This window comes from Grammomys surdaster, unplaced genomic scaffold (genome assembly GCF_004785775.1).
Source record: "Grammomys surdaster isolate TR1022 unplaced genomic scaffold, NIH_TR_1.0 136, whole genome shotgun sequence".
Classification (NCBI taxonomy): Eukaryota; Metazoa; Chordata; class Mammalia; order Rodentia; family Muridae; genus Grammomys; species Grammomys surdaster.
This window is the reverse complement of record NW_021604594.1, coordinates 811048-828922: the sequence shown is the minus strand read 5'-3', so window position 1 is coordinate 828922 and position 17875 is coordinate 811048. Positions and strand designations below refer to the sequence as shown.

Sequence of the window (17875 nt, the reverse complement as noted above, 5' to 3'; positions counted from 1 at the left end):
TGTAGTTTTGAGTTGGTGGTAAACTGGGAAGTTACTTTGTAAACACTTTAGTTTTGCTTTCTATAGGGAACTGTTGAATTACATTTTCCTGTGCTGTTTCCTTCAGCTCATGAGGTGAAACGTCAACACTGTAAATCACTACTGCCTCCTAAAATAATAACTCATTAATCAGAAAAATGGCAAAAATATTTTTGAGTGAAACTAAAGCGTTCTGATGTGAAGTCACACGTTGTACAGGGAACCAGGAGTAAAACAGTAGAGACTACCATGTCCCAGTGCAGATGCTTATACTTGCTGGGACAATCTTGACAGAACTTTTAGGTACGATGTTTACAACTTAAAGTTCAGGCAAAACAAATGCTAGATTTTAACTTCCAAATGATCATTGTATATGTCCATATATCCAGTTCTAAGAATATCTGACCTCTGAGACACAGACTGGTGTATACAAAACTACATACATTTCCAGTAAGTACTAAAGCATTGACATGTTTTGATTCACTCATTGGATTTGTTCAAATATAGCAGAGTCTTAGTAAGTAAAGGAATTCTTTCTTTAAAATGATGCTGGAAAAACCACAAACCAACCACCATTCTCCTGTATGATAGATACACGTGGTGCTGTTGTAAACTGAGAATTTAATACAACCTGTAATATTTAGAATAAATTATTGGTTGGGCACATAGGCTTATGGCTGTGGTCCATGAAGATGTGTCTTTCTTAGTAAGAAAAGTAAACACACTTCCAAATAAGATCATTGAGAGTTACCATTTTATGACATGAAAAAATATGAATACACACTATATTAATACATGCTATAAGGACTTCTGGGAAGCTAGACTATGTCGCGATATACAGGAACAAGTGAAAAGATTGAGGAAACTTCTCAAGTGTGTCCTTTAGTATGACACAAATGTTTGGATAGCTATGGCAAAGCTAAATGAAACTATTTCCAGAAATCAATTAGGTGATTCTGAGCCAAAGGGGTATTGTTAGTCCAGTCATTCAGTCTTATATAGTCTACGTGTGTTTTAGATTGTAATCTTTCCCCAGGACACACTGAAGCTAGTTAAAAATATTTGATTAGTGGTGATCAAGTTTGTATTTTCAGATGAACACTAAAAATAGTTCTTTTTCAGGAAATTAAGACTAAATTTTTTAAAAAAGGACTAAAGAAGTGTCTTCTGCTTTGACCATTTAAAAGAGAGTGGACAAGCATAGAAGGATACTGCCGGTATAACTACACAGGGCATAAACCATGTGTAATGCTCCCACTCAGAGTCCTCCCATGCAGAGTAATCACACTCAGAGTGCTCCCATACAGAGCGTCCCCACTCAGAGTGCTCCCATGCAAAGTCTGTGTTTCTGTAAAGTGAGGCATGATGCACAGATGAAAGTCATTTTAAGGAACAGTGACATTTGGCAACTTTAAAATTTTACTGCAGGACTTGTGGTCCTTCATGCGGCTCAAAGGTACCAAAGTCTCTCAGTGAAGCAATGGGTTCCCCCAGTGAAACAGGCCTTGCCTCACAAGGCGATTAATTAATCAGGAGGATGCTAAATCAAAGCCTTATATCCACAAGTTAGACAAAAATCCAGAATCATGTGTGACGAATTTAGGTTTCTACTGACTAAACTGACCACTCGAGTTTCTACTGCCTAGAAACATGGATCTTTAAAAAAAACCAAAATAAACACTATCACAGGGAACATGGTATAGTCCATTCCTAGTAAATGTGCCAGAGTCATCAAACAAAGTATTTTAAAAATTATTTTGGAAACATTCAATCACAATATTCTGAAATAGCAATTCTTTTGTGTTTTTAATCATGAAAGATTTGTTGTTTGTTTTTAAATAATTGATGTAATTAAAAAATTAATGTACTCCATCTCTTATAAGAATTTACTATTTGAAAAACACATAATTCTTATACACTTAAATCAAAAAAAATTTATTAAGGAAATAAGTTGACTTCATACCATACTATTTTACCTAGTAACTGTTGTTAGGAGTTTTTCCAAAGCAAAGGATAATTGATTGCATTTGGTAAAACAATTTCTGCCCAATACCATGTCTCCTGAGGGTGAATATTCCATTACTAAAGCTGAAGGACCAATTTTCACTACATTTATTCAAATCATTTATCAAAGGTAAATAATACTGTTCTAATAAGTTTTGCTGTGCATAAGATTTTTACAAGTGAAAAATGTGAATTTGAAGTGAGCAATCTAAGCCTGTCATCCACACAATAATAAAGTGATTTCATGTGCCTGTAGTATTTCTTATAGTGTTTCATAATGCGTTTCTCCAAGAGAATCAAATTACATCAGAATTGGCCAAATATTTATCTATTCAGAAAGCCTAACTCCTGTTATGTCTTGGTGGGTTTGAACTTCTGTGGGAACTAGTCTGACTAGTGGTGTTCTGAGAATCTGAAGAGACTGCTGAAAGAAAAAAGAGTAGTTCCTGGCAAACAAGGCCTGTGCTAGAACAGGAAGGTGGGCTTAGATGTAACAAATTGAGAAATGTCTAGTTTAAGGAAGGTGGAGTGAGCTCTGGCCATAAGCAGGCTGGTGGGGGTGGGGCATTCTTATTACTCAGTTCTAAGCGAGTCGTCTTTCCATGTTCAGGAGTGTTCCTGTCTGAGTGAAAAATTATATATGAACCAGTTAAAAATAAAGAGCAAGAATTAATGTGTGAACGGTTCATTTGAGACACAGAAATTCCCTTTCCCAGAAAGATTTAAAATAATTCTATTTCTGGAACAGAATTAGATCACATTGAAAATGATGTTTTTTCCTCTCATGATAACAATTTATACTGGACATGTTATGTTATGAAATGCTTCATGTTTTTGAATACTAATCTTGATTGTGAAAATGAAAGCTGTATTTAAATTTGCATTTGACTTCTTGACCCATGGGTCATTTTGTAAATGAGTAACATTATATTTGGAAGGAAAGTAATCACTAAATTCAAAGATGACAGATAGTTTTAATGTTTTCCAGTACTAGAAGACAATATTATTCACCTACTGTCATTAGTATAACTTGGGAAATTATGTGTTGTTAGCAATTTATGATTTATTCTATCTTCTTTGCATTTTCATTCATTTTGTTTACCATCACCACATTCTCTAGAACATAAGTATTTATAACTATAAAATGATTTGTCATGCATATAATGCATAAATTAAGGAGTAATATGATGTACTTTGAATAAGACTCAGAAGACCTGTGGGAAGGTATGGAGTTTTTTGGTACATAGTTGAGACATTAGATATCTGCAGTCTTATCCTGCCACCTAGTGTTAACTGTTCTCAAATTACAAACCGTGACTTGTTTTTTTTTTTTTTAAATTGGATATTTTATTTACATTTCATATGTTGTCCCCTTACCCCATCCCCCACCCACCCGGGAACCCCCTATCCCCTTACCCCTCCTCCTTCTTCTCTGTGGATGTAACCCCTACCTACCCCCCCACTCCCATTTTCCCACCCTCAAAATTCCCACCCCCTGGGGCGTCCAGCCTTCATGAGGTCAAGGATCTCTTCTTCCACCTGTGCCCGGCAGAGCCCTCCACTCTTACATATTCAGCTGAAGCCCTGGATCCCTCCCTAAGTGCTCCTAGGCTGGTGGTTTAGACCCTGGGAGCTGTGGTTGGTTGGTATTGTTGCTCTCCTCATGGTGCCACAAACCCTTTCAGCTCCTTCAGTCCTCACTCTAACTCCTCCATTGAGAACCCCATGATCAGTTCAATGGCTAGTTGTGAGCATCTGCCTCTAAATATGTCAGACTCTTGAAGGCCTCTGAGGAGACATCCATATCAGGTTCTTATCAGCATGCACTTCCTGACTTCCACATCAGCATCTACCTTTGGTGACTGCACATGGGATGGATACTCAGGTGGAATGGTCTTCAGACGGCCCCTCCTTCAGTTTCTGTCCCTCACTTTGTCTCCATATTTGCTCCCTTGAGTATTTTGTTGTTGACAGGAGTCAAAGTCCTATTCCCTTTTCACTAATGAAACAGCCTCAACAACTAAAAAAGATATGGTGTGCGCGTTCTCTCTCTCTCTCTCTCTCCCTCTCTCTTTCTCTCTCTCTCTCTCGTCTCTGTTTCTGTGTGTCCACACATGCACACACACCAATGCTCAATGTAGAAGGACTTCTAAACAGCTGATGAGAAATACAAATCAGATTTTCAACAACTAACACAATGGTAAATGTCTCTCACCTTCGGATAAGCAAGTTTCTTTCAAGTATGCAAGGTATTCATTCAAAACAATCTGTCAAAAATTTTAATCATTAATCTCCTATAATTTTGCTCCAACTTACAACTTACCTAACCTTTCACAAAGACTATATTTCCTGCATATTCATTATCTCCAAGACCCAGCTCTTCAAAAGTTTAATCACAAGAAAGAAGTTTCTGAATAGTCATCCACTTAGAACAAAGCAATTGATCACCTACCATCTGATTAAACATTCAGACAGCAACTAGAAGACAAAATTTGCCAGTAGGGATGTTCTCTCTTTTTGAGATTTTGCTTTAAAAAATTTTATTCTTTGGAACCTTTGAAATGTTTAAACATATGTCCGATATAAACTGATCATATCCACCCTACCACATTCCTCCCACTTCATGTCTCCGCTCCCCTTTCTCTCTCTTCTAATAACTTACTGGGTCTAATTAGTGCTGCTCATATGCATATGTCTGTAAGGAACATCTTTGGGTTATGGGAATCTATCAGTGTCCTCACTCCTAATGAAAAATGTCTGCCTCCCAGCAATCATCTACAGTCAATAGTGTCTCAACCAGGGGTAGGGGTTGTGGTCTTTTTCCTCCACCATGCTGGAATGTTGACTGGCTTGATCTGGTGCAGATCTTGTAACCGCAGCTGCTTCAGGCTCATGTGACAGCCATGTCGTGTCCAGAGGATAGCATTTAATCCAGCTTCTCCAGTCCTCTAACTTAGTCCATGTTTTCACTCCTCTTTCTTGACACCATGTTTTCACTCCTCTTTCTTGACATTCCCTGAACTTTGGCCAGTAGTGGTGTGAAATATTCAATATGTATGGGGATAGGATGAATTCCTGAGTTGATGTGTACTGTTGATATGGATACCATCAGGTTAAAGACCCCAATGCTTCAGACCCACGGGAAGGGCAAAGCCTTTCCCGGGTCACTCAGGGGAATGATAAAGCTTTCCCCTGAGGAGTGTGCTTTTGTTGACAGTGTATACAAAAAGTCTGAGGGGATGTTGAAAAACTATTTCACTACCTACTCATCATCTTTCTGGGGTGTCTTCTCCCATGTCCCATGGTCAATAGCTGAGCATCTCCCAAAGAGCATTATAGTGCTTCTCTTTGTCTGCAAATCAAAATGGCTCCAAAACGTGAGAAAATGGAGTATCTTGTCAGAGCCTCTGAGTTTAATAAACATTCTTCCTGAACCATGAAGCTTCCTTGGAATTTTTATTTATGATAAACATATGAAAGGGATTTTGACATAGCATATTATTCAGAACTAATTTCTGTATCTTGCTTTCTTATAGTCACCAAAAAACTAAGGCTATCAGTGTGTGTTAAGAAGCACTGGGGAGCATTAAGTCCCTACTGTTCACATTAATAGAATGATTGTAAACTTTGATCACTAAACCTTATGGTATGTGCACACACACACACACATACACACACACACTCACACACATACTTCTCATTCACCGTTTTTATCTATCTCCCGCTCTCTGCCCTGGTATCCTTTTATAAAACAAACTACTAGGAACCACATTATCCCAGCCCTTCTTTTTCAGTGTTCTGAGGAACGCTATCTAAGAAACTGTGTGGTTGGAACCATCCAAGGGCTGCACCTGAGGGACGAGCAGAGCGAGGGATTTTATGCTGCAGAGAGAATGTAGGAAACACAGATATGCCTCCGTGTTCAAGTCAAGGAGCCCAAGAAAGAATGAGATCCCCAAAGCGTATGAAAATAAATACAAACACCAACTTCATAAAGGTAAGATCAAATTAGAATCACTGGTAGAGAAATCAACTCCCTCTAAATAACTGCCTAATTCTACAAAATTTTCTTCTTTCTCCTGATGTGGAGATGGACCCAGTGGTACCTAAACAGTTTGAGCTGGAAACATTTACACAATGTATAGTTTTATAATTTTTACTTAATAATGTTTAGTTTTACATAATAATTGATATAATTGTTGATGGAAATATAGAAATCTTCAGTTTTTTAAATTTATGTGTACGTGTGTGTGTGTGTGTGTGTGTGTGTGTGTCTGTGTGTCTGTGGAGCCCAGAAGAGAGCATCAGAGCACTGGAGCTGGAATCACAGCTGTTACCTACCCGAAGTAAGTATGGAACAATGAGTTTATGTCCTATGGAAAAGAAGTACATACTCTTAACTACTCATTCATCTCTTCTGCCTTTTCATGGTTTCTTAAGGAATTGTGTTCTATTCTCTTTGACAAATAAAAAAATCATAATGTATGATTGCACTTTCCTAACTAAAAGAGATTATCAACAAGTTCTGTATAACAAAGCAAATGCGGAGTGACGGAATGACGCAGGAAACAATAAGTGTAACAGTCAAGTTTATCACTCAGGATAAAAGATTTTATTTCTCACATTGTTAAAAATAAAATCATTCAAGAAGGTTTAAACTGTCAAGGGTACATAATGTTTGTGACCATAACCAGTGAAAATATATCTTCCAATAGATGGTCATCAACTGGAAACAAGAAACTGGTTCGAAGAAGAGTAGAAATCACAGTGAAAACACTGTATAAGAATATTTAGTGAAACTAATGTAAAAATGTAACGTGCTTGTATCTTAGCATAAATTAATGTTTTCGTAGACGACTTTCACAAAAGGCACCTTTCTTCTTTGCTTCTTAACCACTCCTTTTGACTTTTTTTTCTTTAAATCTACAATAAAAAACAATAAATGATAAGATAATAGTAAGAAGAAAACACATAAGAGTTTGTCTAAAATTCCTTAAAGCCTTTAGTCTCCATATTTTTGTTAAATAATCTATATGTATATATGTATATATATAATAATCTATATGTATATATGCATACAAATTTATTTGATTTATTCACTTGACATCTCGATCACAGTCTCTCCTCCCTTCTTTCTTCCCAGTCCCACCCAAGAAAGTCATTTTACATGTATCAGAGTCACTGGGTAAGTATAGTGCAATTTAGGTAAAAATACACCATCACCTTCATAAAAGGATAGATGTATAGTAAATATTTGGCTATTTGAGTAATATTTTATTTAATTTCTATGTTCTTTTTATTCTACTATATTATTATTATATTCAGGGGGAACAGCTTATAGTAATAATTAAGTAGTAATAATGAAGACATTACGGTTTTGTATATTAAAAGAGAACTTTCCACCAGACATGGTGGCTCGTGCTTTTTTGTTTTTCTTTGATTTTGTTTTTATTCTTATTGGCTATTTTATTTATTTACACTTCAAATGTTATCCCCCTTCCCAGTTTTCCCTCCACAAGCCTCCATCCCCTTCCCCTTCCCCTCCCACATCTTCCTCCCCTGCCTCTATGACGGTGCTCCTCCACCCGCCCACCCACTCCTGTCTCAGCGCTCATGCTTTTATCCCAGCACTCGGGAGGCAGAGGCAAGCAGATCTCTAAGTTTAAGGCCAGTCTGGTCTTCAGAGTGAGTTCCAGGACAGAGAGAGAGAGAGAGAGAGAGAGAGAGAGAGAGAGAGAGAGAGAGAATGGTTGGAGCAGAGAGATGGCCTCAGGTATTAAGAGTGTGTACTGCCCTCACAGAGGACTGACTTCAGTTCCCAGCATTTACTTTAGGAACTTCATAGACACCTGTAATTCCAGTTCCAGGGGATCTGATGCCCTATTTGGACTCAGGAAACACCTGCACACACAGAGCACCCATATACAGATGCACACACATACACATAAGTTAAAAAAAATAAAAATCTTATAAAAAGAAAAACATTAACATTTTGAATCTATTGTAAATAGATGGTTGTTTCTGTCATACACATGCAGAACAATTATAGCTAGCATTCCTACCAGTATTATCTAAGTTGGTGGGAGAATTGTCATCATTATATTACTTCTTATAAATTAGAAAATATTTGTTATTTCGTAAGTTAAAGTATTTCATAATTTCAGCATAATTATCATTCCAGATGTCAGTGATTTAATGGAAAGCATGTCCTCCGTACCTCTTTTACATGCTCTCAGGCAGGCTCTTTTGTTAATAAAATTATTATTATTCCCCCCACATCCAGTATAGTTAAATTGGCGGCATCTCCCAATGGCTGAATTGTAGTAGAATCTTTTCTCACTGGCTTTACATAATCCACTATCTGCTGGTTCAAGACACCAGGAAGGGCCACGATAGTCTAATAAATAAAAATAAATAAATAAATAAAAGTAAATAAATAAAATTTTAAAGATCAAGGAAACATGGTAAGTTCTGTGCATAGTAAATCTGAGCATTCTTATTATGTGTTCCTTGCAGATTAGCCTTATGGCATATCTTCTGAATAAAGCAGAATCCTACAAAGATTAAAATTCTGCAAAACCTAAGGGCTTCAATTTCCAGAATATGGTTAAACAAATTAAAATGTCCATAATACCATGATTTTTCTCCAATGAACAAAACATAGCTCTTTTGATAAAAGGAAAGCCTGTAGTTATATTTACATGAACAAACTAGTTATACACAATTAAAACAATTTATCTTCTGAAACTTCAACTATGTATTTATAGATACATATAAATTAGTTTATATGAAATAAATCTTTTATATTTACATAGTATAGTAGGACACTGGTTTGGAATCAATAGCTTAGTCTGTCAATGGGACCAGCAAACATTCAAAAACCAAGAACATGCAACTAGGGCAATAATGACAATAACAGTGGGGATATTAAGTCTGAGGAGAAAATTGGTGGAGCTTAGTAACATTTTTTAAAGTCTCTTTGGTGATTTCTCTCAGGAAGGACAAGCTGGTACTTCTCAGCTGTCCAGCTATGCTTGATGATTGTAAGCTGAACGCAAGGTGTTGGATGGTGTTGAACTACGGAGGAAAACTTTAGTGGCCTTGGCATATGCTGTGATATCATACAGCACATGCAGGGAAAGACTGATACATGTTCATGAGCAGGAAATAAGACTTTGAAGAATCCAATGGCCAACAAAGGCAAGCAGGCTGTGCAGAAAGCAAGCAGCAATCTTTTAGCACATAAACCTTAAATGAAAAACTACTGTGAAAGAAAAGAAGTAAAATAAAACAGCACATAAGAAAAGTCTTAGTCTGGTAAACACATTTTTATCATCTTCTGCCTTCTAGACAGACAGGAAGAAGCCAGAATGTCTGTCTACAGCAACTGACATTCTGAGTAAAAACCTGGAAGATTAGGGAGGACTGGGGATGATGGAATCATGTGTAAGAAAAGATGTATAAAGGCAATGCGTGCAAAATGTAAGAGTTATCATCAGATGGAGAATGTTTAGCATCATTTAGGTCATTGGCTAAATACATAGACAGCGCGTCTGAAAGGAAACCTTAAGATCTTTAAAGCAATGTCCACATAGTGTCTAATCTACTCATCCTACATTCTGCTCCTGTGCACCTTTAAACATGAATGTGCTCCATCAGAAACCCAGGTTAAGAGCATGTGATGGGAATAGGTTCTAAAGTTTCCACCACATGCTAGTGTTTTCTTTCACAAATAGTCTGAGGAAGTAATTCTAAAGAGAGAAATGTTGCAGTCAGGTGATCCTATTGTCCAAATAGCCCCAGTGAGCATCCGTGTTTGCTCACCATTCTCCAGTTTAAATGTAAGTAGTGAACACCTGCACCACCTTTGTGTCCTGAACCTCCAAAGCCACCACCCAGGTTCAGAGACAAATGTGGCCAACTAGAAGCAAGTGAATAAAACTGATAAACAGAGAAATATATTGTTTGTTTTATGTTTTTCCCAGCAAACACCACATATATTGCATAACAAATTCTATGTAGAATTATATGTGATGTATACATTACTTTGACTTTAGTGTTTTCTATACAAGATGAGTCAGTAAGTTTCAGATAGCATATGTTAATATAGCAAGATCTATAACGTTAATTACAATGTTTTAATAGTAATACCCATGCTAAGGTCCCTTATGTCAGGACAGAAAAAAAAATTCATTCCCTGAGTACAACCTCTTCCCCACTTAACATATGACTTGATGCAAATTAAGCTTCATAATCAAAATCAAGCATGCTTCAAAGTGGAAAAAAGCTCACTTGACTATTGCCCCTACACTGGGGATAAGAAGACAAAGTGTTACCTGAAACCAAAAGCTTACATCCTAGGTGAAAACTAGAACCAGAACAGTCATTTCTAGGGGAATACAAATTATGGTGGGTATTCTACAGTTATAATGGGCACACAGGCTCTAGCTTCTCTCTTTCTCTAACCACCTAATAATCCAGAAATGTTTACTAATGGCTGATGAAGTAAGAGACCAGTGGAAGTGGGTTTAATGCAACGCAGGACAGCGGAAGTCAGGGGTCGTGTGAAAGCAAGCACTTGGAGCACAGTGCATCAGGAAAAGCTTCATTACCAACTTAACCATCCAAGACATCACATTCCTGCAGCCTCTGTGCTGTGAGCTCTGCATAAGGGGTCTAACATAGTTCTGGGGGCTGAGGTCAGTGTGCTCATGCACACCCCATCCCTTTTGTTATCACACACTGGCTCCACCCAGAGGCATCTTCCTAAGAATTGACCCGTGGCCGCTGTTTGCTTATCTCATTGTTAGTCCTGATACCACTCCCTGTCTACACAGATCCAATACAGCAGACCTTTGACCCCATCCATGATCATGTTCCTAACGTTGGAAAGAATGCATTTTCAAAGTAGACTGCAATTTGAAGTTTACCAATAATTATTTTGTACTAGACAAAGTTAAGTATTAAAAGACACAAAATGATTTTCGCTTTGAGAGTCTTTCTATTAGGAATTTATTTTCCTAGAACAGAAACTGTAGATTAAATTAAAATGAATTCATTGCTTTTAAGATTATTTTAGTTCTGACTACCATTTAATTACTTTATCATACATCATAGGTTTTTAAAAAAAACAGACTGTTTCTGCGGGATGTTTGGAGTCCTTGACTCCAGTTAAATTTCAAGAGGTGAAAAAAATGGAATGTTTTTGTACCCCATGAAAAGATAAGATAAATTAACAAATTTGTTCTAGCTATGGGTAGACACTCACCTATTTAAATTCCAGATATTGATATCTACAATAAAAGAAAATATGTTTTGAAGTAGTTGCATTTTCTGGTCTACATTCTGATTAGTGACAGAAATTTAAGATAGAATAAAAAGACACTAACCTGGCTGGTATCTGCTCATGTTCCAAAGGGACTTTAATAGCCAAATGTATTCTATCTTGATCCAACCACCAAAACCAAGTCGAGTGGATTCCATCTAGAAGGCTTTTTTTGTTATGTTTCACGCCAAACCACCTCCTTTTTTTGCTAGAAAACATTACTGTCTAGGGTGACTGCTGAATTACATGGTGGTGGCCCAGGGTCCATTTTTCAAGTAAAACATTTTATATAGATTTACTTTGTAATTCATATAGTAAACTTTATATTTAATGAACTAAAACTTTATTGCAATACCTTATCCCCACAATACTTTCCTGTGTACATTTTTATTGTAACAAGCAAATTAGTGTTTATGAACCACTGCATGACCTGTGAACTTGTTTTCTTCTGAGCTTTTTGGGGGGAATTGAATAACAAGTCTTTCCTTTTTTATCCTAAGTTGTATTAAAGAGAAACATAATTTTATTACAAATTTTATAAAAATTTAAATAATACCAAAACAGAAAAAAATATGAAACAAAACTTCTGCATAATTCCCCTCCCCCAGTTAAATTCCTATCAATGATTTGGTAAATGTCTTTTGCATGTACAAACTACTCTCTATATACTACTCTACAAATTATTACTATCCTTAATAGCTTATGAATATATATTTACATCTTACACAATTATACATCCTTTTAAATATATGCGTATTTCATCTGTTCTACTAAACATCACTAATGCCTTTGATTTTAAGATGAACTATTTTGTGTACCACTAATAAGGAAAAACTGATTATATTATTGTATACTATCAGTGATAGGCTTCATCACGATTACAATCATATTAAATGTTGAAAATATATAACTTAAAATTAGAAAAATATATTAATTTGTATTACATGTCAAGATACCATACATGCATACATACGGAACCACATACATAAAAATGAAAATAATATATGTTATTCATTGGCCAAAGTACTGAGAGACAATGTTATAAATTATTTCTGTAAATATAGTTTTACCAGGTTGTAAGTTGAGAAATTTGCTAGGCTAAAGTTCTACAAAATAAATGTTTATGTTGAACATATTATATGCTTTTGGACTTCTTCAGCAGAAACTTACAATCTATTAATCATTTGCTATATGATAATTTTTTTAAGTAAAATAAAATTCATTGACAATTTGCTGGGGATTTTTTTGCTGTATGATGTGATTATGGTCAATTATTACGACTGTTTCCTTTTTTCTGTGTGTTTAATGTTCCTAAATTCTAATGCTTGTTACACAATAAGAATAATTGACTAGATTATTAATTACTAATAAGTCCAGTTCCTTAAAGTGGTATAAGAAAAAAACAGAACAGGCTGAAACCTGCCGTGGTTGGTAATGGACAGTAAGGTCACTGTCCCCTGCTTTCCAGAGAACACACACCCTCTCGCTGACTGTGTGAACGAAGAAGAGCACTCACTGAGTTAGCAGAAACCGATACTCTATTCAACATTGAAAAGGAGCAAGGACTGCTGGACAATTACGTTGAGGATTATTTTTTCTTCCCTGTGTGTACTGGGCCACTCAGCAGAGGGTGAAGTGTGGAGGTTGTACAGCCAGGGAATTTGAGAGTTGAAAGCTCATAGAACTGTAAGAAATCTTTCCTGGACAGGAAAGCCTACATAGATTAATGAGGAAAGAAAGAACCCAAGTAGCTATTTGTTTGCTTCTGTCCAGATGCTGACTAATCCATACCCAGAGCTCACTAAGGTAGCTGTACTTAAGAATTTTTTTTAACAAAAATGGTTGTAGACAATTATGAAGTTTTCATGAGCATAGTTTTTTTAATGAAATGTCTTATTAGAAAACCTATGTTTCAGGGGAGGGAACCCACCTGCAGGTGGGGAAGTCCTACCTACAGACAAGGAAGGTCCTTGCCACCTCATTCCCTAAAGACCAATCAGTTTAAAAGTCATACCATTCTGCCAATCATATTGTGCCTAGTCACTGTTTCTCTAGTATACCCCTTAAACTGTATAAAAACTGACCAAATGGGCTGCATGGGGTCGCTGCCTCTCCTTCAGGTGCAGGATGACCCCAATGCATTGGATCATTAAAATTCCTCTTGCTATTTGCATCGAGAAAAAAAGAAAGAAAGAAAATCTATGTCTGGGACAATATACTTACAATCAGTACCATCACACGAGTGTTAGCATTTTCATCTTAAAATATTGTGCAGACGGCTGAAGAGGTGGCTCAGAGATGGTAAGGATACCTGCTGCTCTTGCAGGAGGCCCACATGGCCATCCATCAGCACTTCTAGGCCAGGAATCACTGTCGGCTGCCTCATGCAATGCACACAGAGATGCACAGACATACATGCATGCAAAACTCCCATACAACATACAACAAAATAAATAAGTGTAAAAACATTCTACTGAGAACCCTGTCTAGGAAAGGCTACAGCTTGTGACTGCTGATGTGTGCACCCTAGACCTTCTGTCATCTGGGAAGCAGATCATTCCCTGTCTTCTGCATCAAGACCAGTTGTAAATCTTTTTAGACTATCGATATAATTTTTTCAGGATAGTTTTGGGTTTGAATACACTTGAAGCAACTCATTGTGTGTGAAATAAAAATAATATTAGATTTAAGCAAGATGAAAATGCAATATTTATTTAATATGTTGGTCAGCATTAATCAAAGAATGGGGTTCTAACAATCAGAGAAACAGCAGACTGTGGAAACAGAATATTTCCAGTTTACCTGAGGGGATATTTTAGACAGTCTAGACTAGCTAATGAATAGAATACAACAAAGAGAATGTAGACTGTAAATCTGGAAAAACAGATTTAGAATATACACAAAAACATCATGAGCAACTGAGGAAAGCTGGCAGTGGGAAGGGTGGCCTTCCCCAGAGAAGACTTGGCAGCAACGACTTTTACCCTGTGACCTAGGACACTGGTACTCACATTTGAAATTTCAACTTAGTTTACTCTGACTCTGTCCTGCCACACCATCTGTAAGGTCGCATTACTGAAGCCATTTATTTACCTAAATCCTTCTCCTATCTGGCAATCACATCTGGAAAAAAAAATCCTCCTATTTTCATTCTTCCATTCCAGGTTCTATTACAACTATTCTATTACAGGTCCTAGTAAGTGATAAATCTCACTTAAGTTAGAAAGCACATAAATTTATACCTCAGGTCCTAAAGGTGGAGAGGCAAGTGTTTTATACCACCAATAATCATAAATAAAATCCAAAGACACAAATGATAAAAGTTTATTTAGTTAATTATGCTTGAATTTTGCAAGCCCTGCATGTTAATTCAGATAACTATAATGAATTAAGATTCCTCAATTTAAAGTTACAACACTAGTTGTAGTAAGACTATAATACAATATGCATTAACAATATCTTTGAGCCACTTTTATGACTATAAACCTAAGGTGAGCCAGGGTTACTATCATCACCACCAAAAATATAAAATCAATAATCTTGTTGACAGTAACACAGAAGGAAGTATTACATGCTGTTGTGGTGTTTTAAATACTTTATGACAATATTAGATTCCATGTGTTGCCAGGAAAGAACTGGAAGCTAAGAGAAAGAAAATGCATGCTTTTTTTCCAGGGTACAAAACAAGGAAATTAAAGAACTGGAATTAAGCTCAAACTCCATTCATAAAGCTAATGTTCTTGCCCAGTATAAGACATCGCCCCAAAGCTAAGTAAGAAATCCTTCTAGACTAACTGGGCAAACTTGATCAGATCAAGTTTGTGAAACTTCCTTACTTCTCATCTCCAAATCCTTTCTTCCCTTAATCTCCAATCAAAACGACCTTAATGCACTGTCACATGCAAGGATCATCAAGTCTGAACAAGAGGAAGAGACCTAATTGAAACAGAAAACTTAATAAGGAGGCTGGAAACCCGTCTTGGGGGCAACAGTGGTGAGCCAAATAGCTCGCCAACATCTGAAGGCAGGAATCACTTGATTGACATGTTCAACCTGGCCTCATTCTAGAAATCACACACCCTGGATCTTTGTTTCTGGGATCACCAGTGAGCACACTCCTGGCACTCATACAATTGGAGAGTAGGAACTCAGTCCTGTGGTGCTGTGAGGGTTAGAGTTGGGGTGTTCTTACTGAGTGATCCTCACCTCATTTCTGCAGAGATCATGCGATCTTTAAAGAGAAAAGTGACACTCAGAATTATGACTTAGAGTAGCATAGGTTTTCCTAAATTAATTCTTATTCCTAGCCTGTCTTTTTGTTGTCCATACATAATTCATATTCCAATATGGATTTTTCCTGCTGTCTTAAGAAAAAGAAATCTTAACAAACTAATAGTATTAATTAGTACTTTGGTCTGTATTAATATGCAAGCCAGTGTTTGTTGTAGCCTTATAATTGTCACAAACTTAAATTTTTATTATTTTATTCAGTACAAATGTCATTTAAAACAATTGGCTGACACAGTGAAGTTGTCCATTTCATCTCTTGTAAAAGGATATGTTGATGTCTGAGAAGCAGTTCTCTGGAGGCTCTGTCATGTGGGATAATTGTCTTTGACTAGACTCAAGATTGTCTGTGAAGAGTTTTACTAGGTAGGTTGGGTGCTGTCTGTGATTTTGGCAGAGGAAGTGCCACATTCTTGTTTCTTGCCAGCATTCTTGACAGGAACTAGAAGGCTTGATATGAGCTCTGCTAAAGCTGTCTATTTATGGAAAGCCACCTTGCCAGAATGTCAGCACAAGCTACCAGATTGACTGTGCAGGAATACGTAGGTTGTGAGACAGATTCCATGCTTCTCAGTGAGAATACATCCGAAGGCCACCATACTTGTGTCAAACTATGTGTGCTTGTTGATGAAGTGAGTTTACAGCACTGCCCACAGCACTCGTGACTTCTTGGGGTGTGCATTTAAGTATGTAATTCCACAGTTGGTGGGGGATATTGTCTTCCCAGAAAACTTAAATGATTGCAAAATTCCTCTGTATGCAATCAATATCTTCCAAGAGAACGTATAGGTGAAAGCATTCTATTGCAGATCTCTAACATGAACACATCGGAGATGACATTTGATTACTGAATAGTTCCTCTGCCAACATCACTCCTTCCAGAAGGCCAATGATTATGTATATAATTACATGTGTTTACTTCCTTCTCACCATTTTCTATGTATGTGGAGTTTGGCCCTAGGTCATATGTTTGGTAGAGTCAGGAAAGAGTTTGGCCACAGGGTCTTCTTTATTACACTTAGTCATTCTCCCTGGATCTGGAGGCTAGCATGAAGTAGTATGGCCCTGGCTCAGTACTTAGGTGCTCCATTTCTCATTCAAAGACCAAGTGCTGGAGACTGAGTTAGCGGTGGGTTTTTGAAGTCTAACCAAAGATGAGTTTTTTCAAAATATCATAAAGGTGACATAGTACCAAAGCAGCTGTTAAGAGATGATATATAGAAGCAAAGTGGGCTATGAGAATTTGGAAAATAATTAACTTTTTTCCAAGAATGATCAGGTAGGTCTACCCACAAAGACCCTAAACCAATATGATTGATCTTTCTTTCCTGGTTGTAAGTTTACCAGTTAGACATAATAAAAGATTATGTTAACTATGAATGTTAATATTAAAACTTAGTCAATGATAAGTATAAAGGCATCAAGTACTATGTAAATATTATTAAATAAGACAAAAGGCAACAAATAACAGAATATACATAGAATGCTATCCAATCCTAAAGACAAAAAAATGTGAGTACATGAATGCAGAAGGAATTTAGAAAGCCTTGGTAAGTGTAATCAGCATACCTCCAACCACCATTTGTTTCTTCTTTTGTAATTGCAGATCACAAAATGAATAAATAAAAAATATAAGTCATCTACCATATGCTTAACACTGAGATAAATGCTGGAGCACAGGCAGGCTATAAATTGTCATACTCAAAACCTTGTAGCATAGTCACTTAAGCAAAGCAAACAGAGCAAGTGATAGCCATATTAAATGAATCTGGTTGTGTAGCCAGAGTAAAGGCAGAGGAAGGAGGTCTCTGTACAGTAGTGAATCTATAGACAAGATGAATGGGTCAGTGAATACCAGTTTGGGGAAAAAAAAACACATAGAATATTCTGTGGAATGAATGTGGATAACATGATTATGAATAATTTCAATGGGAAGAAAGTCTTATATTTAAAAGATAGTTTTTAAAAATCTGGGATAGGAAATAGCTAACTGAAAACGTTGACAGATTCAGACTGAGAAATAAGGCTAAATTAAAACAAAGACTACATAAGTACACATTTTCTACATACTACATATACAGAAGTCCTACTGCAAAGTACATTCTAAAAGACATTAAGAAAAATGATACTTTTATGAGATTAGATGCCTTAAATCCATCAAATGTCTATAATTTAGCATACTCTCAAATAATAAAATTACTATCCTAAAAAAGATAATTCTAATACACACACCTTCTATTA

General features: G+C 36.6%; 1 protein-coding gene across 5 annotated transcripts in view; it reads right to left on the bottom strand.

Moving 5' to 3' along the window:
* Nucleotides 1-6611: 6611 nt before the first annotated feature.
* Tfpi (tissue factor pathway inhibitor) overlaps nucleotides 6612-17875 on the bottom strand; it is a 44004-nt gene continuing 32740 nt past the window's right edge. For 2 of the 5 annotated variants that reach the window (XM_028762888.1, XM_028762887.1), the window contains exons 8-9: nucleotides 8240-8419; nucleotides 6612-6945 (exon numbers count right to left, since the gene is read on the bottom strand). In XM_028762888.1, the coding sequence (XP_028618721.1) occupies nucleotides 6851-6945; nucleotides 8240-8419 (275 nt within the window). In that variant the 3' untranslated portion in view covers nucleotides 6612-6850. Of the gene's footprint in view, nucleotides 6946-8239; nucleotides 8420-13342; nucleotides 13512-14038; nucleotides 16835-17875 lie in introns of those variants that run through there. The other 3 variants (XM_028762891.1, XM_028762889.1, XM_028762892.1) reach the window with 3 other exon arrangements.